The sequence below is a fragment of the Pseudonaja textilis genome, chromosome 3, assembly GCF_049901715.1.
Source record: "Pseudonaja textilis isolate UNSWEBS1 chromosome 3, rPseTex1.2, whole genome shotgun sequence".
In the NCBI taxonomy this organism is placed as follows: domain Eukaryota; kingdom Metazoa; phylum Chordata; class Lepidosauria; order Squamata; family Elapidae; genus Pseudonaja; species Pseudonaja textilis.
In genome coordinates this window covers 82,550,379-82,575,809 of record NC_141992.1, presented here as the reverse complement: position 1 = coordinate 82,575,809, position 25,431 = coordinate 82,550,379, and the positions used below count along the sequence as shown (strand labels likewise).

General features: G+C 36.8%; 1 protein-coding gene across 4 annotated transcripts in view; it reads left to right on the top strand.

Moving 5' to 3' along the window:
* The window catches only part of CDC14A (cell division cycle 14A), an 88,348-nt gene that overhangs the window by 22,877 nt on the left and 40,040 nt on the right, over nucleotides 1-25,431 (top strand). For all 4 annotated transcript variants that reach the window (XM_026700403.2, XM_026700401.2, XM_026700402.2 and 1 more), the window contains exons 5-7: nucleotides 5,006-5,085; nucleotides 23,976-24,042; nucleotides 25,067-25,129. In XM_026700403.2, the coding sequence (XP_026556188.1) occupies nucleotides 5,006-5,085; nucleotides 23,976-24,042; nucleotides 25,067-25,129 (210 nt within the window). The remainder of the gene's footprint in view (nucleotides 1-5,005; nucleotides 5,086-23,975; nucleotides 24,043-25,066; nucleotides 25,130-25,431) is intronic.

Below are 25,431 nucleotides of genomic sequence, written 5' to 3'. Positions count from 1 at the left end.
TCACTTAACAATGGCAACTGAGACTGCCTGGCTAAGAACCATGATCACATAATGTTGTGCTTTATAACCACATTGCTTAACAATGGCAAATCCAGTTCCCATTCCCCTCTTAAACTGAAAACTCCCTCTATTCTACACTTAAATATATTCTTATTAATTAATTCATCACTTTCTTTCAATTAGCTCAGTGCTATGCTTGCACTCATTGCATCATAGTAAATTACTGTGTGCACTCTTATTGAAACATTTTAAAAATACATTGTAGACATTTTTCTGCTCTTTCTAGATATTTCTGTTCTTTCTTCCCATGCTGTGGCCTCTTGCACTGTTTTTTTTTTTTTTTTGTTAAGAAGCTAAATTTAATTTTTTTTAGTTAGGAAGCTAAATTACCATTTAATTACTTGTCGGTGATGTAATAAACTTTTTTTAAAAAAACTAGACTCACCTCTAATTTTACAGCCTAATGCGGGCAACAAGCAGAAATTAGGTGCAAGTTTTTGATATCATTTAATTATTGTTCTGGCAAGCAGAGCAAAAGCCATGTAGCCCAATTTAAATGTTGCAAGCAGTGTGTAGATGCAAGATAATCTTGTAGTAGGACCAGTATTCCCAACCAACAAGCAGAATCCTGCTTCTCAGATTGGGTGAGTTCTGTACATTTTTCAAGGAATAATTTTGGCTGATTTACAAGACTGATTGTTACAACTACATCATAGTATATATATTGCATTCCTTTTTGAAGAAAACAGAATTGCAACATACATGCACTTGTGGCGATAACCTTGAGTTGAATTAAAAACTGGCAGCATTGCCATAATCATTCTGTTTGGTAAACAGTTTTCTGATACTTGTTTTGCATATATATTATTCTTAGTTAGCATTATTGTACTGCCTTAATGCTAAACAATTGTGTCAAATGAGATTTGGTAAATACTAGATTAAATGCTACAAATAGACCTTGTGATGGCTGTCTGTTCTAATTTTTTCTGAAACCTACATTTTAATTATTGTCATTATTCGTAATATAATAAAAATGTTACCAAGGGTTCTTTTTTCCTGTTTCACCCAATTATTATAAGGACAGTGCTCTTATCGACACATTTGATACTAAAGAATATGATATCCCATTCATAACACTTTTGTCATGTCTAAGTGTTATATACCCTAGTCTAGTTTTATCCATGAATTTTTACTTTGTAGATTTTGCAGTTCTGAAAGTCTCCCCAGATATGTAAGTTAGTATTAGGCAAAACAGAGTCGCATATCAATACATTTGTTTCTAATAGTGGAATCATGCTACAGCGTGTCACAGAGAACATTTCAGGAAGGAGGTCCCTTATCGAATTTAAACTTGACTAACATAGGAATTAAGTTGAGGGTCTCAGTCACTTTGAGTAAGGCAACTACAATATGTTGGCAGTCAAGTAGGGAAGGAAAAGCTGGGGAAAAATCAGTCACATTCTTTGGATTTCAAGAAAGCCCCTTCTTTTGAATTCAGATTAAAAATAGAAGTACAGCTAGTCCTCAGCTTTAAGACCACAATTGAGCCCAAAATTTCTATTGCTAAGCAAGACAATTGTTAAGTGAGTTTTTCCCCATTTTACAACCTTTCTTGCTACAGTTGTTAAGTGAATCACCGCAATTGTTAAATTACTGACACAGTTGTGAATCTGGCTTCTCTAATGACTTTGGTTGTCAGAAGGTTACAAAATATGATCACATGACTCTGGGACACTACAGTTGTTATAAATATGAGCCAGTTGCCAAGCATTTGAATTTGATCACATGACCATGAAGATCCTACAAGGGTCATAAGTGTGAAAATCAGTCATAAATAACTTTTTTTCTGTCCTGTTGTAACTTTGATCTGTCACTACCTTAACTGTTGTAAATCGAGGACTATCTGTATAATATGTACTGAAAATGTAAAGGATAAATAAACCAAAGAAATAATGAGGAAAGGTTGGGTATAAATAATTCTCATGACATAAGAAAATTGACAGAAATGTTAAGAGTCTTATCTTACTGATAAGCCTGGAGGCATGAAAGAAAGGAGCTTTAAGAAAAGTTAGGTTTTAAGTGAAACAAATTATAAAAATTGCTTGGCAAATGATACCGCAACACCTGGAGGTAGTATTGGATGAGTTCCCCAGGCCAGACCCTTTGCTATTCAAATATTTGTAAATTATCTGAAGGATAGAATGGAAGGGATTTTTATCATTTTTGAAGATAAGATCAGGTTTAGTGAGATTATAACTTGGACAAAATCATGATTTAAAATTAGGTTAGCATACTTGAATGTTGGGCCAAATTCAGTAGGATGATATAAACCGTTGTAAATCTCTTGAGAATCTCTGCATCTCGGAAGGCAAAGTCAGATGTATTGATCCAGTAAAGTTAGGCACAGATAAAATATGCAATTTATGGCAGAGGTGGTATTCAGCAGGTTCTGACCAGTTCTGGAGAACCGGTAGTGGAAATTTTGAGTAGTTCAGAGAACCAGCAAATACCACCTCTGACTGGCCCTGCCCCCATCTATTCCCTGCCTCCCGTGTCCCAGCTGATCGGCTGGGTCTTCTTTCATTGCCCTGCACAGGAAAACAGAGCTGGAAAGCAGGTTAGTAGGGTGGGGCGGGAACAGGATTTTGCAGTAACCTTCCCCAGGAATAGGGAAGGAATTGAGATTTTACAATATTCTTCACCTAGAGTGGGGTGGGAATGGAGATTTTACAGTATCTTTCCCCTGCCATGGCCACCAAGCCACATCCACCATGCCACACCCACCAAGCCACGCCCACAGAACCGGCAGTAAAAAATTTGAATCCCACCACTGAGTTATAGTATATGTGAATGTTCCTTCTGGGAAATATATAAGTACAGGTCAATCCTGGTGACAGATATCAGGTTGTTTGCCCCAAATATAACAGGTAAAAAGGCCAATGCATTCAGAGAATAATTGTTTCAGGATCATGGGAGATAATAGTTACATTGCATTTATCAGACTGCTCTTGAAAATATGTCCAGTTTAAAATGAACATGGAAAAGTTGGATTGGATTCAGAGGAATGCTTTACAATGATAAAGGTCTGAAAGACTGAGGTGACAATCGTCTCCATATATTTAAGACACTGTCCTATGTTGGAGGGAGCAGACTGAGCAAACCCTTCTCTGATGAAACTTTTAAGCAGGGCAAGACCCAATTGGATGAAACTAAATGAGGTGCAACAAGCTGGATAGTAGGAAGAATTTCCTGACAGGAATAGTTATTAAACATGGAACAATCTGCCTAAAGTTCCCTCACTGAAGGTTTTCCTACAAGGAATTCCTGCAATAAATGTTGGATTAGGTAATTATTTTGGAATTTCAAACTCATATTCTGATTCTAGGATGCTTAGATATGAAAAAGGGGTTGGAAAAACATTTCTAAGAAAGTCTGTACATATTATATAGAAATTAGGAATTAAATTCAGGTGATGAGAATGAAGCCACGCATTCACACAGTATCTTTTAATTGCATTTACATGGTTATGCTTTATTTTATCAGAATTCTTCATTGAGGAATCTTTCAACTTAATATTACAAGCATATCATATAGTCTTGAGTGCAAAATTTATTAAGACAAAAGTAATTGATTTTGAGGTGGGCAAGTGTTTTTATTTTAAGAGAATTATGAGTATACTGGTTAGGGTTAGACTATAATAACTGAACTCTTGGAACTGTTTTAAAACAGTTATTGAATAGGTTTATCATATGGAAGCAAACCATTTTGAAAGTGCAGATTCTAAATAATACTGTTGTTGAAATTCTCTATAATTGTATATTTATATACTGTATAATATTTAGGGAAGGGTCTTTCTTTTTGGATGAGAACAAAACTTGGATACTTTTTATAAAATGTGTTAATTCATTACTACAAGTTGATTTCTGTTGTTCATTCTGTGATAGATAGATAGATAGATAGATAGATAGATAGATAGATAGATAGATAGATATAGATATAGATATATAGATATTATATATATTATATATAATTGCTTTTAAAGTTGCAGTGACATTTCATCAGAATCTCATCTGCCATCATCAGGCTTGTGTATTGTGTTCGTCTGTGAGTCAGGCTTTCACAGCCGTTTCTGTTTTAAATTTGGTGCTAGCCTACTGCTATGTTAGAATGGTTTTTTCATCATCCTGATTGGTTGGGAGTCTTGGTCTGTGTTTATTGGTTTTGGAGTTTGCTGTGTTCTGCTTGATTGGTGTTTCTAATATCTTCTGTCTGTTTTGTAGCATTTTTTTTGTTTTGATTGGCTGGCAACATTGTGTTTCCTATATTGGAGGCTTTTAGGAGGCTTTTGAGTAAATGGATGGCTATCATTTATTAGGAAGCTAGGTTTCATCTGGGTGCCTTGTTGGGTTGTGTTTGAGTTGGAGGTATCGGGGAGAGGGGTCTGTTTGTGCCCAGGTGTTTGCTTGGCTTGTGGTGTGGAGGTTTTTTTGTTTGTGAGTGCAGGCTTCCAGATAATTGACAATCTGGTGGAGTCATCTCTTCTATTCATGCTTTCAGGTCTTTTTTCAATCTTTCTCTCTATATATATCTATATATCTATGGATTTATTTGTTTAAATGCATAATCATTTTTTTTTTATCAGTGCTTCCTATTTTGCCCTTGAGAAAATAAACAATTATCTGCATTCAGAATGGAGAACACATCTAGATGCAGAAAAATGTTTTTGTTTTGTTTTCTTATGAAAGCAATAAAAATATGAGAGAAAGAATTAGCATGGCTGTTAGCTGTCTGGTAAACTTCCTGGTTGTGTATGGAGTCACATTTTAAGCTTGGAATAAAAACAATTTTCTGAAGCATCAACATACATTGATTCTGAAGCATTAATTCTAGGAATTAAAAAAATGAAATCATAGTCTCATTGAGTTCTATTCAGACTTTATGTTGATATTATGAGTTATACAATTGTAAGTATGCATTTTCTAATTGTTTGTTTTTATTTTTGTAGGTAGTTTACTTGAAGAAAACACCAGAAGAAGCTTATCGGATACTCTTATCTGGGTCTAATCCACCCTATCTTCCGTTTAGGTATAATTGCAATTTTGTATAATGCTTTAAAATATTAAAAATGTTTTAAAGATAGTGAAAGCAATTTGGTAGTTCAGGTCATCGTGAAGAGATTATTTCATATTTTACTGACATAAATCTTGTATTATATACAATGTGTTCTCCACTAAGCAAATTTATTTGAGTTTTCATCATTATAAAAATGAAAATGTAATAATGAGACGAGAGGACAAGTCTGGATCAAATTTTTCCTCTATATCCCATAGTAATATGCTGCTTATTACAGACGATCACCAATGGACTATATTAATATTTAAGATTTTTATCCCACTTTTATTACTCAAGGCAGCAACCATATGTAATACATTTTCCTCCTCCTATTTTCCCACAAAACAACCCTGTGAGGTTGGTTAGGCTGAGAGAGAGAAGCCAATAAATTTCATAAGTAGGTTGTGTTCAAATACATTCTAGATTTCTCCAGATCATGTTACTATATAGTCTTGAGTAACGTTTAACAGACTATTCAATCACCTCCTTTATTATTTTGGAAATATGTCTTATTACATACCAAATAAAAGTAATATATCTTGTTCCTTATACAGCTGACAATTCATCTGGCTTTTTCATGTTTAAAATACTTCTATTAAACAAAATGTACAGGTCTTGATTACTTTCCTAATCTTTAATTGTTTTCATCCTTCATTCTAATTTAGTCATTTATTTGGCATATTTGCAATTAATAACAGCCTTAAAGAGTTCAACTTTCATTCCAAATCTTCCAAATCTTTTGATAATTTTCTTAATGGGTTGAATGATACTATCTGACATTATGCAATTCATATATAAGATCTTTAATTTATGATAAGGAACAGGTATCAAGTTGGGTGAATACATGAATACATAAAACTCTGCAAGATTGAACAAGGAAGAAAAGTGTTAGTCACTTGCCCCAATGTACATGCTTCTTTAATCCAAACAAAGACCTGAATGCTTAAGGGTGGGTAACATATTCCCTCTTTCTTCCTTGTATGTTTACTCCCTTTCTTCCTTTCACTTGTCATTAGCTGGCAACTAATCTCCAAATGGCTGTGCACACATTACAGTTTTCCCGAGTTTTCCACGGGGCATATATAACACTGTCCAGTGAAACTTAGTTAGCTATTGGCTTCTCATACAATAGTCTGAACGATTCCTTTGAAAGATGCATTTAACATTTCTGATACCTAAAACATCCTTAAACAATCTAGCTTTCCCTACTTATTAGGCCAATATGCTCACTGTAAATACTTTGACATGCAGTTTTATCTAGCGGTTCTCTCACTCTCTTCCCTTCTTATGGACTACACCTTTCATTTCCTTCTCTTCACTTCCCCTCCTCTTGGCATTCCAAACCTCAATTCATCTCTTGCCAAATCCTTTAGATCAGGGGTGTCAAACTGACATCTTTTTTTCTCCTTTGATAAAGGGAGACCATGGGTGTGGCCAGCAAGTGACACATCTGGCCTGTGGGCCACAAGTTTGACAGCCCTGCTTTACATCCATGGTCCCCAAACTGTGTGCCATGGTGATAAAATGAACTCAGACTGTGGAATATTTCATATATTTAATGGAAACACAGCAGTACCCAACATCTTCTAAACAGAGCACAAACTACTAGCTTACTATTGCTTCTCTCTCTCAAAAAAGTGCTTCTTTCAAAAATTTAAAATATCCCACAGTGTCTCTGTGAACTTGCTTCTTGGATACTGTGAGATGCCGTGGAAAATTTTTCTGAGATGCTACAGGCATTGTGAATTGAGAAAATGTAAAAACGTCTGGACTAAGTGGCTCCCTCACAGGTGAAACCTCAGCTCTTCATTACCCATACAGATCTTGATTCTTTACACAAAGACTCTTGTAGCTTCTCTCTTTTACCACTTACAGTACTCAGAATATTTTTACTGCTTGGTAAAGATAATTAAATTTCTATCGCTGTCCAACTCAATCAAGTGACTCTGTGAGGCAACAGACTTTCTATCCATTTAGTGCCAAATGATCTCCCTTTCTTCATTTTTTTTAAATGATTGCTGAACAAATTATCATAATTGAGGACTATTTGTATTTAGTTTAGTTTCTTTAAGGCTTTTTGCCTTTAGAAGTTCAGTGCAATTATAGGATTGAAATGGATATGAAAAAGGATAGAAACTTAATATGGATACACTGTAACTGAAAGTTATTTCTTTGTTTTTTTCACAATGACTTTGCAATGCTTGGTTAAAAAAAAAGTATTGTTATATAAAGTTGGAATTTCTCAACAAACCTTTTGATTAATAATGCAAAATAATTGCTGATTCAGTGGCCTGAAGAACCTGGAAAAATGCTAAGATCAAAGCTTTGTCAGCCAAAGCTATTTGTAATCACCTAGAGTTTTAGAGAATTCTCAGGAATGTACCCTGAATAGAAAGTGTCAGTATTTAAAATAGAGACAGTTCATTAGTGATAGGGAAGTTACTTTAAAGCCTGCTGGGTTGTACAACCCATGTATTTGTATTAAACTGCAAACAAGAATTCATATATGATCTTTGTATTGGAGTTGGAGGGGAAAAAAATAATCATTTGATTTTGCAGCTTACTGCCATCTCCTGAAATTGATCATGTATAATATACATTTAAAAACTATTTGACTTAAGATAAAGAAGGATCACATTAACATCCCATTCACTGCTACTTTACCATTTTTAAGGTAATAAGCTATTAGGTTTACATATATTTCCTTCCTTTTTCCTTCCCCATCCAGTACCGAATATAATTATAGGCAATTACTTTTGCTCTTTTCAAAGTCCTACTCTTTTCTAAAATAGAACTAAAAATCTGAGCTTTCCTTGATTTGGGGAACTTTAAAAGCCAATTACAGAAGGCACCTTTAATGGAATGCACCAAGTTTGATGGTGACCTTGAATCAAGCTGAGCACACCTAATCTTGTGAAATCCTGAAAGCAGGCGTAAACCTTTCATTCTCCCGTGAGCTGTTCAGAGCATCCAGAAGTGGGAGGTGCTTCAGTCTCTTCTGGAAAGGCTGGGCTTAAAACTCTGGGATGTTCCTCCTCCTCCACGGGACACCTCCTCAGCCTCCCCCAGTTTTAGCTCAGCCTTCGTGGTAAGAGGTTGTGCACTCCCTGACCGGAACGGTTTTCTGATTCAGCTAGTTTAAATTCAAGTTTGCTCTTGGGTTAATTCGGCTTGGAAATTTTCCCCCAATTAATTTGGCGATTTCAAGGCTTGTGGCTCTATTAGGTCATCCCCCCGATCAGTTTGAGAGCAGTTCTTTGTGGCTGGCGGAGCCTGCCCCTCCGCAGGCACCCTGAGACAGCTGCTTCAGGCAATTAGCTTATCTAATCTCCCGAATGTCTTATCTCTGTGATTTTGGCAGAGCACTCGCAGCCGTGGCTCACTTCTCCTTGCTGTTTTGACTGACAGGATCATTTATCTGACAATTTAGAGAGTCAGCAGCAGCGGCTCATTAAACTGCTCAGGCAATTAACATAGGAGATTCTGCCGTCCTGCCATTTTCAATGGCTGGCTTCAAGTTTGCGCCTAAATATCACAGGCGCCATTCTCTGCTGGTTTCCCTTCTTGGGGACCGGGGCAGGTACCTTCCCACTCCACTTCCCTGGCATTGTTTCTCTTTTATCTTGCTGGCATTGGATAAGCAGGCTAGTCCTTAAACAGGAATTTTTTTCTTTTTGCAATTGCTTTTGGATCATTACATTGGAGTGAAGCCACAAGTGCCTTTTCAAACAGCGGGACGTTTTTGACAGGAAAGGATCCATCCAGGCCCTGTATAGCTGGTTTCCCTTGTTGGGGACCAGGGATCCAGAATATTTCTTGCTTGGAGCGCTTGGGGGTTTCCCTTGTTGGGGACCCTTAGATACTGTTTCCCATATACACAGTTTTACATGTAGATATAAGCACGTATATGTATATGTGTGTGTGTGTGTGTGTGTGTATAGACTTACACTCCTGGAGAAGCATTCTACTTTCAACCACAAAAGTAGGCATCACCCCTAAGTACAAATAATAATAATAATAATAATAATAATAATAATAATAATAATAATAATAACAACAATAACAACAATAATAAAAATAACAATAACAATAATAATTTTTTTAAAAAATTAAAGTTAGAGGCACGAGAATCAGTCCTCTACAATGGTAGGTGACAACGTCTTCCGCTCCAAGACAAATAAGTCCCAAGATAAGTTAGTGGGCCCCCAAAAGGCCTCTAAGGTGACGGATAAGGATGCCCATAGACGGCACCAAGCCTTGGAAAGGCAGTTGCAGAAACGGGCCAGGGAGGCGGACAAGATGGCTATGACACAACAATCAGGTCAGGGCCCAAGTACATTGTTGGGGGCCCTTGGACTTATCCACCCAGCCGAAACAGGCTATTTCTGGACAGTCTCCCATATGCATATCTCCTCCAATGAGCATTGCTCAATGGATCCCAGAGGCAACCTTCACCACTACGGCTGCCGGTTTAAGACAGGAGGAGGGATTACCTGAGACTATCCCCATCAAAATGAGGCAATGGATGGAGATCGCCATACAAAAGGGCATTGCGGCTGGAGTACAGCAATCCATCCAGACCAGTCACTTTTCAGCTACTTCGGAAGCGGGATCCCTGTCTGCTCGATCATTTCGCATATGGGACATCATCAAATTCCTCAGGATTCCTGACATACTAGTCCAGGGTCTTCGGGAGGAGGTGGAATTAGATGACCAGGATGTTCCCATGGAGGTAGGGTCGATCCATCAGATGGACTTGGGGTTGTCAGAGGCTGACCCACTAGAACGAGGAATGTCAGATGACGAAGGCCTCATTCCGGACCAACCTACCTTTTCTGGCCTTTTTTGTCTGCACCTCTTTAAATCTTTACTGTTCAAAGCAAAGAACACCGCTAAACTAGGCACATCAAGCCCTCATCCATTGTCAACAGGGTCTCAGAACGAATCCAAGGATCTAATATTCTCACAACCGGCTAATGAGGCAGAAACTATTCCTGTCCCTCGTATGTTTGCTGAATTAGTACAAAATCAATGGGCATCAGCAGCATCCTACCCAGTCCCAACAGGGTACAATAAACGATATTATAATTTGGCACCAGAGTTTTCAAATTTTCTCAAAACACTGGAGGTGAATGAGCCCATTGTGGCACTGGCCTCTTCTTCAACCTTTCCCAACAAGGCCGAGGAAGCCCTGAGACCAGAGGAAAAGAGAGCAGAGTTGGCACTCCGTAGGGTGCATGTTTCTGACGCCTGGGCCATTAGGGCAGCTACAGCTGCGTCCTTTTTTACACGGTCTTCCCTACGATGTCTATTCCACTTGAGGGATATATTGCCGGCGTCAAATGTCAGAACCCACCAGGACATTGCTAAGATTATTGCAGCGGCAGAATTCTCCACCGACGCCACATTTAACACAGTCAAATTCTCATCTAGAGCCATAGCATCTCACGTATCAGCACGGAGACTGCGATGGCTCAGACATTGGCAGGCGGATACCAAGCATAAATGCAAGCTGGCATCAGCCCCAATATCAGGGGATAAATTATTTGGCAGTATCTTGGAGCCCCTGCTTATTGAGAATAGAAACAAGAGAAAAGTGCTTCCCCCTCTTTTTCGGAGGTCTGAAAACAGAGTGCCCCAGTCATTTCAAAGAGGTTCCTTTCGGCCCTACTATCAAGGCCCATACGTTCCCATATCACAGAGAACATCAGGCTACAGGCCCAGTTTTAGACAGGATAGGTCGGAATCTTCTGATAGAGGTCAGCGGGGAGGCCAGGGACTCTGTTACGTTTGTTTGGCACTAGAGTTCAATCCTCTCCCCCGAACTTTTTAATTAGGAGCCCTAGGTCCACGGACCCCATTAAGAGAGCGTTGATGCAGGAGGCTATCAATCATCTTCTGCATATTCAAGCCATTAGAGAGATCCCATCTGAACAACGGGGTCAAGTCTGTTACTCTCTATTGTTTATGGTCCCAAAGAGTTCGGGGGGCTGGAGGGCAATTCTGGACCTCCAATGTCTGAACAGATCATTGGTTTATCGAAAATTCAAGATGACTACTCTCCAGTCCGTTCTGCTCAGCATCAGAGAGAACGATGTCCTGACTTCGTCTCAAATTCCTGAGATATAAGGTGGTCTTCTTAATTGCGATCACATCAGCAAGGAGGATTTCTGAATTGGCAGCATTGTCGATGAAAAAGGACCTGTGCGTGGTTCATGCGGACAGAGTGTTTCTCAGATTGGATCCATTGTTCACCCCTAAAGTAAATTCAGTCTTCCACAGAGTTGGTGCTTCCAAATTTTTGTTCGAAACCATCTCATAGACTGGAGCATCAATGGAATCTACTTGACGTTCGAAGGGCGTTAAGCATCTATCTAGACCACACATCGGCATTTTGAAAATCTGAGGCTCTGGAGAGTTCCGGTTTGCAGCGCTTCGGGGCAGGCAGGAATCCGCGATCATGTGCGGTTTTTGCCTGCGCTCGCCGCTGGAGTGCCCTGAGCCACCCGGCTTCAGGGCTAAGCCACCTCCATAGAAGGTGGTGAAGACGGGGGATCTGGCAGAGTCGAGAGGATCGCACCTCTCCTCCCTAGCCGGCTAAACCCCCTTTTCTGAAAGCGGTATGAACGGTGATCAGAAATGGCCGCCACAAAGAAGTGCTCAGCCGAGAAAGAAAGTGCAGGAGGAAGTCAGGAAGTGAAAGTTTTTTGGCTGACTGGGGCAAAGTAACAATGAAGATATCCTGGAACTTAAAATTTGCAAAAGATACATCGTTCCCAGAGATTTACAAGCGGCGGATGAAAGTTAAAAGGGAAAGTTCCTTTTTTTCACGCTCCTTCCTAACGTTGACAGCGAACAGAAAGAAATTGGAAAAAACCACTTTGGATTAATAGGTAACTAAACTGGACAACTAAATGTCAAAGGGATAATAAGGATTTCTGAACATTTAAAAAAATGTTTTTTGATGTAAGTGGGAAGGGAGAGGAAAAGAACTTGAGCAGGGTTTGGAAGTAAGGAGGAGATTGCCTAGAACTTTAAAGAATCATTAAATACTAACAAGGCTTCTAAAAGATGCATTTTAACTGGAATTTCTGTAACTAAACTGTAACCCCAGAAAGAGAAAGTGAAGAAAGAAGAAAGTGCTAAAAGAAATAGCTTATTTGGACTGTTTGGTGACCTTGGGACATTTGGAAATTATCTTTGAAGAACTAAAAACACTTGGGTGGTTGTTTTGAAAAAAAATCTTTTTACAATGGCATCACTTGTGGATGAACTGAAAATTGAATTCAAAAAATACAAAGAAGAGGAACAAGAAGGGAAGGGCTCTTTTGAGTCTCTTTTTCCATTTTTAGAAATGGCGGTTTGCACCTACGAGAAACTGACTGCGCAACAAGATGATTGGGACAAAGAAGAAGCCATCTTTGATGAACAAGTAACTTTACTTTGGGAAGAAAGGGAAAAGGAGGAAAAGAAAAAGGAGACTTTAAGATTTAAAAAAACAACAACCAAAAAAGAGAAAAATAAGATGAAAAGTGGATATAATGTTAGAAAACAACAGAAAGGGGGAGTACAGAAGAGGGAAAGGGAAGTGGAGAGACAAGGGGGTAAAAAGGCAGGGAGAAGAAGAAGCAAGGGAGGAAGGAAGGGATGAGAAGCTTCAATGGTGTGGAGCAAGATGCAAAGAAACAAGATTCATTTAGAGATAATGGGTAAAAAAACTTAATTGGGGGGATTCTGCAAAGGTACATAAGATTGTATTGTTATATTTGTACTTAGAAATAATGTTAGAAAATTGGAAACAACATGATTAAAAAGTGGGATAAAATATTCAGTGTAACTTAGTGAAATTTTTGTAAATAAAAGGAAGGCAGTGAAATAAATGAGAAAATTGAAGTAGGAAGGAATGGGAACATTTTAATGATACAATGTTTTTAGAATATAAGTGATGTGAAGTGGGGGGGAAATAATTATGGAAAGTTTATAAGTGTTCCCATAAAAGCATGATATTCAATTGAAAACTAATGTGTAAAATATTTAAGATTCAAATGAATATTAATATTAATGATAGATTTGAATTGCTATGGATTGTTGTTTTAAATATATTACATATTTATAAAAAAAAATTCTCTTTAAAATATAATGTGTAACTTTAGAATGTACTAAGCAGAATCCAAATGGAAGTTATGTACTACACTAAGTGTTATTTAGGGGAAAGAGATAAAGGTGTCATACTCCAATTAGTGTACAGGAGAAATTTTGTTTAAGGAGAAAAGATAAATAGATAGCTGGAAACAGAACAGACAAAGAATAATAAGCATAATGATCTGAACTAAGACGAGATAAAATAAATCTAAGAAAGTTAAAAGACTGGAGAAGCTGTCTTTTGTAATGGTAATAAGATATGGAATGATATATAAAATGAACATGAATTTGAATTTGTGTCTGTATGAAGAGATGTAACCCAGGACTAAGCAGCTTTCAGAAAAGATGTTTTATGTTTTGATTGTTTGTGTATTGTCTTTGAAAATCAATAAAATTTGTTTAAAAAAGAAGAAGAAAATCTGAGGCTCTATTCCTATCCTTCAACCCATCCACTTTAGGACACAAGGTGTCGTCGACGACCATTGGTAGATGGTTGAGAGCCACCATAGCTAAAAGTTAAGAATGCCAGTCCATCTCAGTTCCTAAGGGCATTACAGCCCACTCAACAAGGAGTGCGGCAACATCAGCAGCATGGGCCACACGGGTTTCCATAGACGAAATTTGCAGAGTGGCAACTTGGGCTTCATCATCGCCCTTTGTCAGAAATTATAAAATTGATGTCTATGCCTCAGCAGATGCTTCATTTGGCAGAAGAGTCCTGCAGAGGGTCCACAGAGTTTAGGAGTGGATTTCGATCCAGATGGAGTCCCTCCCTAAGGACAGGCCAAGCTTTGGTATGTCCCACTTCTGGATGCTCTGAACAGCTCATGGGAGAAAGGATGTTGGTACTTACCTGATACTCCCATTCTCTGTGAGCTGTGAAGAGCATCCAGCCCCACCCATTTCTTTCTGGTGGGGTTCCATTCCAGTCAGGGATCTAAATTAGGTGATGAGTTCCGGACTTTGGCACTCAGTCTTTGCAAAACTGGGGGACGCTGGGGAGGTGTCCCGTGGAGGAGGAGGAGCATCCTGGAGTTTTAAGCCCAACCTTTCCAGAAGAGACTGAAGCACCTCCCACTTCTGGATGTTCTTCACAGCTCACAGAGAACGGGCGTATCAGGTAAGTACCAACGCCCTTCCTCTCTTCTTTCCTGGATCCTCTCTTCTTTGAAATAGTTATGTAAATAAACACGAGCATGCTCATTTTTTTCATCCAGCAATGAATATTGTAGGTGAAGTAAAGGTACTTAATGTCTATCACATTCAAACAATCTATTATAAAGTTTAAAAATGAGATAAATGTAATCTGACGAGAATTACAATAAATCTCTGCTGTAGCCTGAATTCCCTGTATTGTTTCCATTTACTTGCAGATTAAACTCTGTGATATGCTAGGATCTTTCCAAGTATCGAACTCAATGAAGTTGGCTTATAGTTTGCTGAACCTTCCTTTTTCCACCCCCATTTGTGAATAGGATCCATTTGGCATTTCATCATAATCAATCCTGGGCAATTTACAACCCTTGGGCCCTATCTGGCCCTTTGCCTGTCACTTTCAGACCTGTGTGAGGTGAATCAGAAATTAGAAATCAAATGTAAATAAATCTATGCCATACATACAATACAGCTGCCTTCAAAAAAAAAATTTAATTGATGCATTTGCATGCATGCATACCTACCACCTTCACAGCCCTATTGGTTCAGCCCTTTTCATATGATCCCTTAGCAAAATGATTTAGCCATACCACCAGCTAGCTCCTAGGATGCAGTTCATGCAGTTCTGGAGATTTAAATTCATTCAAAAGTAAAGAGGGGTTCTGTATTAGATTTCTCTTAATCTTAAACTTCAGTCTTGCTCCTTGGTTGGAGCAACATACTTTTTTTTGGTCAGAAAAGTCTATGTCTCTTCTTTGTTGCACATTAACATTTTCCCCTCTTCACTGAGTAACTGGTATCCTGATTATTTTTGTTTTGTTAACCTTACTTCAGAGTTTTTGTTTCCTTAATATCAACTTTATAGTTCCCATCTCTCTGCAGCTCTTTTGTGATCTGGCCCCTTTTGCATTTCTTGCATTTATCTTTTTATTTTCAGATCTTCATTAAACTTTTCGGGTGAGCACATAGGTTTCTTCTGCAGTTATTTGTTTGTTTATTTTTCCTAGTTAGAATTCTTCTTTAGGAACTTGTAACCATCTTGTTTTCCTTTTCTCATTAGCATTCTCTGCTGTAGATTCTACTTATTGTCTGAGTTTATTAAAATACGCCTTGTTGAAGTCCAAGAAATGACTGGGCTGTCATGCCCCTGGTGGAGATTGACTCTGAGGGAGAGGAGGAACAGCCGACAGGGAATGGAAGTGTGGCTCCGTAGGTTGTGGAGGAGGCGGGGGAAGGGCAGAGGTCGGCTGAGCAGTCAGAGGAGGACCCAGGCCCATCCCCTATCCATCCTAGGGCATGCAGGGAGGAGAGGATAAGGGAGAGACATGGTCTCCTCAGGAGAGGAGGGCCTTGATCCTCTTCTTGGGCTACAGGTATGAGAACTGAATAAGAGTTTGGACCTGTGTACTGGCAGACGCTGGAAACAAAGCGTGTTTTATTTTGGTCTGAAGTTATCTTGGTTGGCAACTGTGCCTTGTTATCTCCTTGAATTTGGTAAATACTTCTCCTGTTCCGTTGTAGTTTGTTTGTTTTTTTATTTCACCTCAATCTACTCATTAAATTCAGACTGTATTGCTTTCTTTTGAAGATTATTTTTGAGTACGTTTTATCTTCAACTGAGTATTATAGAATGCCGGGGCCAAGTTGGAGGCATTAAAGGACATTTATTTATGTTTTGGATTTTGTTAACATTTTTATCCCACCCTGGGTCATCTCATGGGCTGAGAGAGAGTAACTGACCCAAAGACATCCAGCTAGATTTCATGCTTAAGGCAGGAATAAAACTCATAGTCTCCCAGTTTCTAACCTAATGCCTTAACCCAGGGGTATTAAACTAGCGGCCCCCGAGCCAGATGCATCATGCACTGGCCACACCCACCTCTGTTTTAGTGAAAAGGAAAAAGTTGGGATAGGTCATGTGATGAAAATGTGATGCCGCAAGTTTGATACCACTGCCTTAATCACTAAATCAAACAGACTCTTATCACAAGAACAAACTCTTTCCACAAAAGGTTTTATTTATTTATTTGGCACTTCAATATTGTTGTTGGGGAAGAAAGTCAAAACAGGCCAGGCAAAGACTCTGTCGAGTTTGTAGAGGTGAGATTGAATTTAACAAGGCGGAATTCGCCCATGGCAGTCACCAGTAATCCATACGTCCATCCACCATGCTACATCATAAGCTCACTGAGCAGATATCTGCTCTGGTTTTGTCTACAGAAACTGAGGGGATGCCAGAAATGCAAGTCAGCCAAATGTTTGTCTTCTATCACGAAAGGGAGTTGTCAGAATTAAGGGAGGCAGCAAATTTTATTTATTTTTATTTATTTTTATTTTATTTATTTTTGTCAATTGTTTACAAAATAATAAGTATAAGTGTATACATAGTTATGAATACATGAAATGGGTACATATAAGAAAAATAAAAGAAAAATAAAAGAAACAATAGGACAGGGACGGTAGGCACGTTGGTGCGCTTATGCACACCCCCTACAGACCTCTTAGGAAAGGGGTGAGTGAGGTCAATAGTAGACAGTCTAAGGTTAAAGTTTTTGGGGTTTGGCGAAGAAACTATAGAGTCGGGTAGAGTATTCCAGACATTGACCACTCTGTTGCTGAAGTCGTATTTCCTGCAATCAAGCTTGGTGCGGTTAACCTTGAGTTTGTATCTGTTGTGTGCTCTTGTGTTGTTATGGTTGAAGCTGAAGTATTCATTGACAGGTAGGACATTGCAATGTATGATTTTATATACCATGCTTAAATCAGACCGAAGACGGCGTAATTCAAGGTTTTCTAGTTCTAGAATTTCAAGTCTGGTGGCATAAGGTATTCTACAACGAGTAGAGGAGTGGAGAACTCTTCTTGTGAAATATTTCTGGACTTTCTCAATTGTGCTAATATCAGATATGTAATGTGGGTTCCAGACTGATGAGCTGTATTCGAGTATTGGTCTAGCAAATGTTTTGTATGCTCTGGTTAGTAGTGTGATATTACCAGAGAAAAAGCTACATAGGATTAGGTTAACAACTTTTAGTGCCTTTTTGGCTATGTAGTTGCAGTGGGCTCTAGCACTTAGATCATTAGAGGTGAGTATTCCAAGGTCCTTTACAGAGCTTGGATCATCAACAAGATCTTGACTATTCAGCTTGTATTTTATTTTCGGATTTTTTTTGCCAATATGTAAGACAGAGCATTTATTTGTTGAGATTTGAAGTTGCCATTTGTTTGACCATTCTGATACACAGTCAAGATCTTTTTGAAGGGTAGCAGTATTGTCTGTGGTATTGAACAGCTTTACATCATCAGCGAAAAGAACGCAGTTGCTCTTAATATGATCACAGAGGTCATGATAGGTGAAGGAAATTTTTAACCAGTGAGAGAAGTGACAAATGCAGGTTATTTCTCCAAGGAAAACTTTTCTTGATTCCACACATATCAGAGCATTTAAAACAAAGCATAGAACCTTGACGAGAGCATGCAAAGACTTGGACTAAAAATATTTACGGGTTTAAAGGTACTATATTTGCATACTTGTAAACCATAAAGCATCTGAGGAACAGGTTTAGGTGTAAACAGTTTTATAGCAGCAGGGATGAACCTGTAGCCTCTGGAATGGAAAAAGCTCAATGTTTTCTTGATTCTGTTATTAGCTTTATCAGACATGGCTCTAATTTTTTTCCAACAGGCACTAAATTTCAAAATATTGTTCCTTTAAATGGTTAAATGTAAGAAATGTAAGCGCATATAAAAAAACCTAAGTCTTATAGGTTAGGTGAGAAGAAGTATATCTGTTATTTAGGAATTCAGTTGAGTTATTCATTGAATTGAATCATGGGACATCACAAGTGTGAGTCATATGCATTGAGATCATCATACATGATGCTAGTATGTTATCTACATCAATTTACATTATTTATGTAATGACGTTAGGATCTATAGCAAGTAGTCCGTTGCATCAGTCTGCTAAAACAAGTTTTCACTGTATTGAGGAGCTTTGGGGCTGAATGACCATGAATGGTTTTCTTTTATACTGATATGGCTGGCATGCGCAGAATCAGCTGTTTTGTATGTACTTTCAGCAGCACAGGCCTCTGAACTGGGATGACGAGGTTCTTGTATTTGAACCTGGCAAGCTGATATCTGAGTGAGCCATGTCACATCGTTCAAGAAAGCTGATTCCTGATTGGTTCCTTGTCCAATTGGTCTATTTTGAAGAAATTTTAAAGAATAACAGTTCCTATCTTTGTGCCTGCCTGCTGATTATTTAGGGGGACTTCTGATTGGTTTATTTTTGAAGAATTCGTCATTGGACAATATAATACAGGGATATCTCTAAATGTAAAAGCCTACGGCAATATGTTTTCATATATTTTAGTAAGGCTTCTCTTGAACCATGCTATGTTGAAATTCATCTCTAGAACATATGAAAAAGTTACAGAAAAATGCTCTCCTTAAACTCCTGTGCTGTTGTGTAATAAAAAGGCACACTAATTTCTCATATAATAAATAAACATTATTCATAGTAAATAATGAAATGAATTTTTGTTAATGTGTTATGTATTTGAATCTTGTAGAGAAAATATTTTAAATAATCTGATTTAATTTTGAATGATCTTTTTATTTAAAAGCGTATGAGCAGATATGATCTTTCAATTATTGTGCTGTAAATTGAATGTACATAATAATCACTAGATTATTACATCTTAAATGTAATCATCACTAGTAACCAGGGAAAACATTTTCATGCATGCCTGAATTGCCAAATATATATGTATGCTTTTTGACATGTACCACTTCAATAGCCCAAACATTCAATCTGAACAAAAATATAATGGATAGCATACTTATCATAATTAATAATTTAATTTTGGTGATTGGATTATACCATAGGTATGTTAAATTGGATAACCTATTCACTTTGAATGAGTTTCATTAATGAAAAATTATCCAACAATGAAACAGTGCTATACACTACAGTAATCCATATGGCTCTGAGCAAAGAATAATTCGAAAATGTAATTAATACATTAGAGGAAATAGTGGAAGAACGATTTTAAAGAATGTATTACACACATATACAATTTCTAGAGCTTTAAAGCATATCTGACACTGAAGAATGTTTCTTTGTTTACATGAGTGAGTGGCCCATCTTGATGTTTGTTGCTAGGGAAAGAATATATTATACAGTGAACGCTTTGTTAATAGTGTATTGCAAATATATTCTGGTCTTGTCAGAACATGCTTCTCTCCTGTACAAATAAAAATAAGGATCCCTCATTTTGAAAGACAGATACACTTCTAGAGATTTATAGTACCAACTCCTTAGCTGTGGCTTCATAAGCTGTTTCTGCAAACCTTTCAGTGCTCTGAGAATGAGGTTGTAGAGAAATTTGTTAAAATACATTCCAATGTGTGTCTCTTTGCTCAGTTCACCAGATGTGGAAATTGAATTTATTTTATTTTTTAGATTTCTTCCAGAAGCTCAAGTTGGTGTACCAAGCACCTTCCTTATTCCCCCAAACTGGAGTTGGTTGAATCCTGGTTTCCCAAATCTCAGTGAAGTAAAACAGTGTCATTAAATAGAGGCCATTAAAGTGTCCTAAGATCATGTCTCTGAAATGTAATACAGGAAAGAAAGAGAAGGGTATTTCACTCTATAAATGGTCCACAGTCAGAAACACAAGAAATAGCCCATGAAAAATAGAAAGATATCTTTGAAAACACTACAGGGAGGGAGGGGCAGAGAGGGTGAGAGAGAGATCCTATACGACATGTACAATTTCAACATTGCATGACTTTTTACAAATAAAATTATATCACACTAACTTAAAGATGAAGCACTTAATATTGTGTCTTCGGTATGCTCAATTGAGCAGGAAACTTACCAAATATAAATTTGTTTATACCCTGAATCCTGTTTTTATACCTTACTTAGCACCAAGACTGCAAGGTACAGTAGGTTGCGATCGTGCCAGTCCAAAATGTGAAATTTGATCTAGTATGATTTTAAAAATTGATACCAGATTTTATTTAATATGATTCAAAATGCAATTAGCGTGAGGCTAGTGTGTGTATGGTTGATGCTAGCACATGCACAGTTGTGCTGGGTTTGTAGATGCTAATTGTGCAAAATGGAGAAAAGGAAGGGTCTATTTGAGGAAGGCTCAAAAAAAGGAAAGGCTTGTTTTGAAGAATCACAGCAGAATACTGTAGTAACAGCATTAATTGAGACTTACCTGTAGAGATTACTCCTAAATGCTCAGAATAAGTCTATACTAAAAATTGGTATGAATTATCCCTGAAGTCTGGCCTGTCAAGTAAGTTATTTTCATAACAATTGCCCTGCCTATATAGAACTGGGACAGCTAGCAAATTCTTAATGAAACTGTCCCAAAATTCCTCTTGCACAAAATTCCCTTTAACTGCTTTCTCAATAGGGGATTTTTTTCTCTCTCCATAACAGGCAACAGAATCTGTCAAGCAGTATTAAATATAATTGCTACACTTAAACCTCCTGTTTCTTGATTTCTCAATGATAGTTGAATGGGGACGTGCCAAAATTTGATTTTTTAAATGGCTTCTGAATTGTGCAAGCATTATCTGAATCAGATTGTGTGTTGTGTTAGGTCTCAGCCCTGACAGAATCTACTACAGTGTGTTTTGAAAGATTTCCATATCTTTTCTCCCAGATGTTCTGTTTATTTGTTTGTTTGTTTTAAAATACCTAGCAACTGAATCGCAGTATGCAGTTAAATATTATCAAACATCTTGATGTTGCCTAAGAGCAACATAGTTGTTTGTTAATCATTCATCCTGATTTCTGACATGGAAGATGAACAATATCAGCATGAAGAAATATCAATTTGCTACGGATAATTTGTTGCAATATAAAATTAGATTTGACATCTGGACAGCTATATCAAATCCTTAAGAGAACGTGAATAAAGGACTACTTGCTTCTGGGGTAAAGTTGTTCTGTGTATTTTAGGAAGATGGGAATACTTGCATCCAAAAACAGAGTTTCAGAAAAATTGGCTCTGGAAGAAAATTAGTAATTTTCAGATGCTACACAAAGAGCAGTTTGGATATAATTGAAATTATTTGGATATATTATAATCAGTAATTTGCATACCATAAAAATATTTCCTAATTCAGTTGTTTTTTGGGTGAAACTCACAACATCAAGGCATACATCATTTATATTGTCTTGCTTTAGGTAAGGAGAGAGATATGTGCTTTACCCTTACAATTAAGGAGGAATTTTCACATCCAGAATTTTTTATACTGCATATCAAGAAAACTTAATTTTATTTATGCAAATTTATATTACTTCACAACTTTGTTTTCTGGTATTAGTTGAAGAGCTAGAAAATTACACATTTTTATTAACCATATCTTGATACCCGACCTTTACTAAACATCCTCTGCATCCATAAAACACTACTATAGAAGGTGCTTTTGACTGTAAATTCTCCAGCTTGGACTATTATAAAGGTGGACTAAACATGCAAAATGGGTATTGAGCAAAGAGTATTAGCTAAAATCCTTTTTAAGTTGGAGCCTCTATCCTTTTTTTTTTAGATTGATGTAGAAATAACAATTGAAAATGTTCAGATATTTATTGCATAACACAGAAATAAAATATAAGTATAAATTAGTTTACTGACACTTTCAAGTTTACCTAGATTGTAGCTGGAAATTCTAATCATAATCTTTGGGCTATATTATTTAATATTTGTTTTAATCAATGAATTAAACAGGTTTTTGTGGGGGTTTTAAATATAAAGAAAAGTACTTAAATAAGATATGTATTAGAGGTATGTTAGCCCTTCCATTATACAAAATGTATCTTTTATAATAATGGGATCGTGAAATTTATTTGTACCTTTTCTGAGAATAGATTCTTTTTCTCCGATCATATTTAATTTATTATAGCTTATTGTTACAACATTAGACTAGTCAACTTTAATTAGCACATCTGGCAGTACATCATTTTCACACACTTAGTACTTAGATGACAGGCATTTAAAACTTGCACTCAAGGTTCAGTTGCTATTCCATGTGAACTGATTTTAACTTACATCTCCTTTAAAACATTATGGAGTTTTCAGTTTGATTGAAATCAACTATATATTGTAGTGTTTTGTACTTTAGCCCCGTTAAAATCTTTAAGTTTAATATAACTCATTGCCTTTGCTATTAATCCTGATCATACTGCTTCAAACATTGTAAAGCTCTATTGAATGGTGAATTATTAAATAGAATAATAATCCTGTGTGTCCAATCACACTTGGCCAATAAAGAATTCTATATTCTATTCATTAGCCTTGGGGAAGAAACTGTATTTTTGCCTAGCTTTTCCCATGTATAAATTTCAAACTTTCCTTTTATAAGCAAGTTTAATTAACAAAGAAATTGCTTTGTTTTTTTAAAAAAAAATGGTTTCTGCTTTTTCAGTGAACAAACTGTAAATACTGAGATTCTTTTCACAGGAGAAAATTATATGCCTTGTTCATATTACTATTGATTATTTTATAGGAACAACACTATGTTTAATAAGTTAAAGAGAACTTGCGTATACTCTTTCTGTGAAGATCATTTCTTAGAAGTCGGTTGAACTGGAGGTCACAGGAATGGGGACTGATATATATGCAAAAATATGTATAACAAATACATTAGAGCAGATGCACACATACACACACACACATACATACATACATATGTAAGAGGACTATCTATCTATCTATCTATCTATCTATCTATCTATCTATCTATCTATCAGGACAATATATATATTGTCCTCTTAACAGCAATCCAATGAAATAGAACACTTTTAATAGTACATTACTATGTTTTTAATTGTAATTTTAATTGTAATTACAAAATGGATATTACAGGTTTAATGAATAGAATATAGAATTCTTTATTGGCCAAGTGTGATTGGACACACAGGAATTTGTCTTGGTGCAAACGCTCTCAGTATACATAAAAGTAAACATATATTTGTCAAGAGTTAAGAATCATAAGGTACAACAGTTAATGATAGTCATAGGGTACAGTAAGCAATCAAATCATATTAGGAAACAGTCAATGTAAATCGTAAGGATACAAGCGACAAAGTTACAGTCATACAGTCACAAGTGGGAGGGGATGGGTGATAAGGAGTGATGAGAAGATTAATAGTAATAGTAGTGCAGACTTTGTAAATAGTTGAACAGTGTTGAGGGAATTATCTGTTTAGCAGAGTGATGGCTTTTGGGGAAAAACTATCCTTGTGTCTAGTTGTTCTGATGTGCAGTGCTCTATAGCTTCGTTTTGAGGGAAGGAGTTGAAACTGTTTATGTCCGGGATGTGAGGGGTCTGTAAATATTTTCACAGCCCTCTTTTTGACTCATGCAGTATACAGGTCCTTGATTGAAGACAGGTTGGTAGTAATTATTTTTTCTGCAGTCCTAATTATCCTCTGAAGTCTGTTTGTTTGGGGCCCATACATCACTCCCTTCAGTGTTATTGTGATACATAACTGCTCTCTGTTCCTCTAACATGCTAATATTTTCTTTCCATAGGGATGCTTCATTTGGGAACTGTACATATAATCTATCTATTCTCGACTGTCTGCAAGGACTAAAAAAGGTAACCTTACAGTGCTCAGAGGCAAGAAAATAACTTCTTAGATATTTTTCAAGAATGTAACACAGGACACTGGTAGGCTATGATCAGCCCTAGTTTGCCATTCATTTTTCAAGTCAAGTGTAATCTTTCAGAAGGTTCAGTTGGGTGTTTTTTATTATTTTCTTTTTTTTACACAGTTTAAATACCTTTGAGGACATAATTAAGAATAAAAGCAACATAGATTGGGAGGGCAGGTGGCTAAGCCTTTTTAAATGTCCATTTAAAAACATTTTCCAGCCTATGAACAAATAAAACCAATAGGGGTACTTTGTCTGAAGCAGCCCCAGTTTGTCTCTACTCCATTTTGAGGGGAGGGATGTTGCTTCACAGTATTAACAATATTTGAACATCAGACTGGGACAGAACAAAGAACATGCAGTATCTAGAGTAGTGAAAATAAATCCTAAAATAATTATTTTTCTTATGTCTGTTTAGGCTGCTAGTGAGAAAGGGGGGGCGGGTTACCATGAAAAACAATGACACCCAATAAAATTCCAATTTCTTAGGTGTTATGTTCTAAGAAGATGTTAAACCTTTTTAGAAAGTGGACTGGATTGTTGTTGTTTTTTTTGCCACACCTCTTGATGGATAATTTCAAAGCGTCCTAAAGAGAGTTACAAGAAAAAGTTGCTAGTTTAAGAAAGAAGCACATATTATCTTCTGAATTTAATCACTGGGAGAGATAAAAGGTAGCATTTCTAGCAATATGTTCCTTGTTTCTATTACAGTCTGTTTCATCCCATCACTCTTAGTTAACTATTCTTTCTGGATCAAAATGGAAAGTTTGACTCAAGATAGTTTTGGTTTTGCTAAGTCACAAACTCTACAACAAGTAACAAGCTTGTCTTGATTGTAACACTGTCAACATCATAAAACAATTTCTAAAGATGTAAAATAAGCACTAATTCCATTTATATTATTTCAGAAGGGACTGGATTCTTTTTTTATGAACAGCTTTATGAGAATTTGATATGCTTTTTTCTAGGCCTTACAACATGGATTTGTTGATTTCAAAACATTTGATGCAGATGAATATGAACACTACGAGGTTTGTATATATTTTAAATGATGAAGTTGCTAATTTACAGATAAGAAATTATAAAAATTTGCTGTTACTTGAGACACTTATATACATTTGTTGTAGTAGTGATGATTTTTAAATAGTTGTATATGTTTTTAGTTTCTCCCTGATAAAAGTATCAAGGAAAAGGAATAAAAGATTAAGTTACAGCCCTAGCATTATCTGATACATGAACAAGCTAATTTATATATTATTTAATGGTACTGAAGTCATTCATTAAAAAAATCATTAAGTTGCTACAAATCTAGGAAAAAGTATTGGTTGTTTAA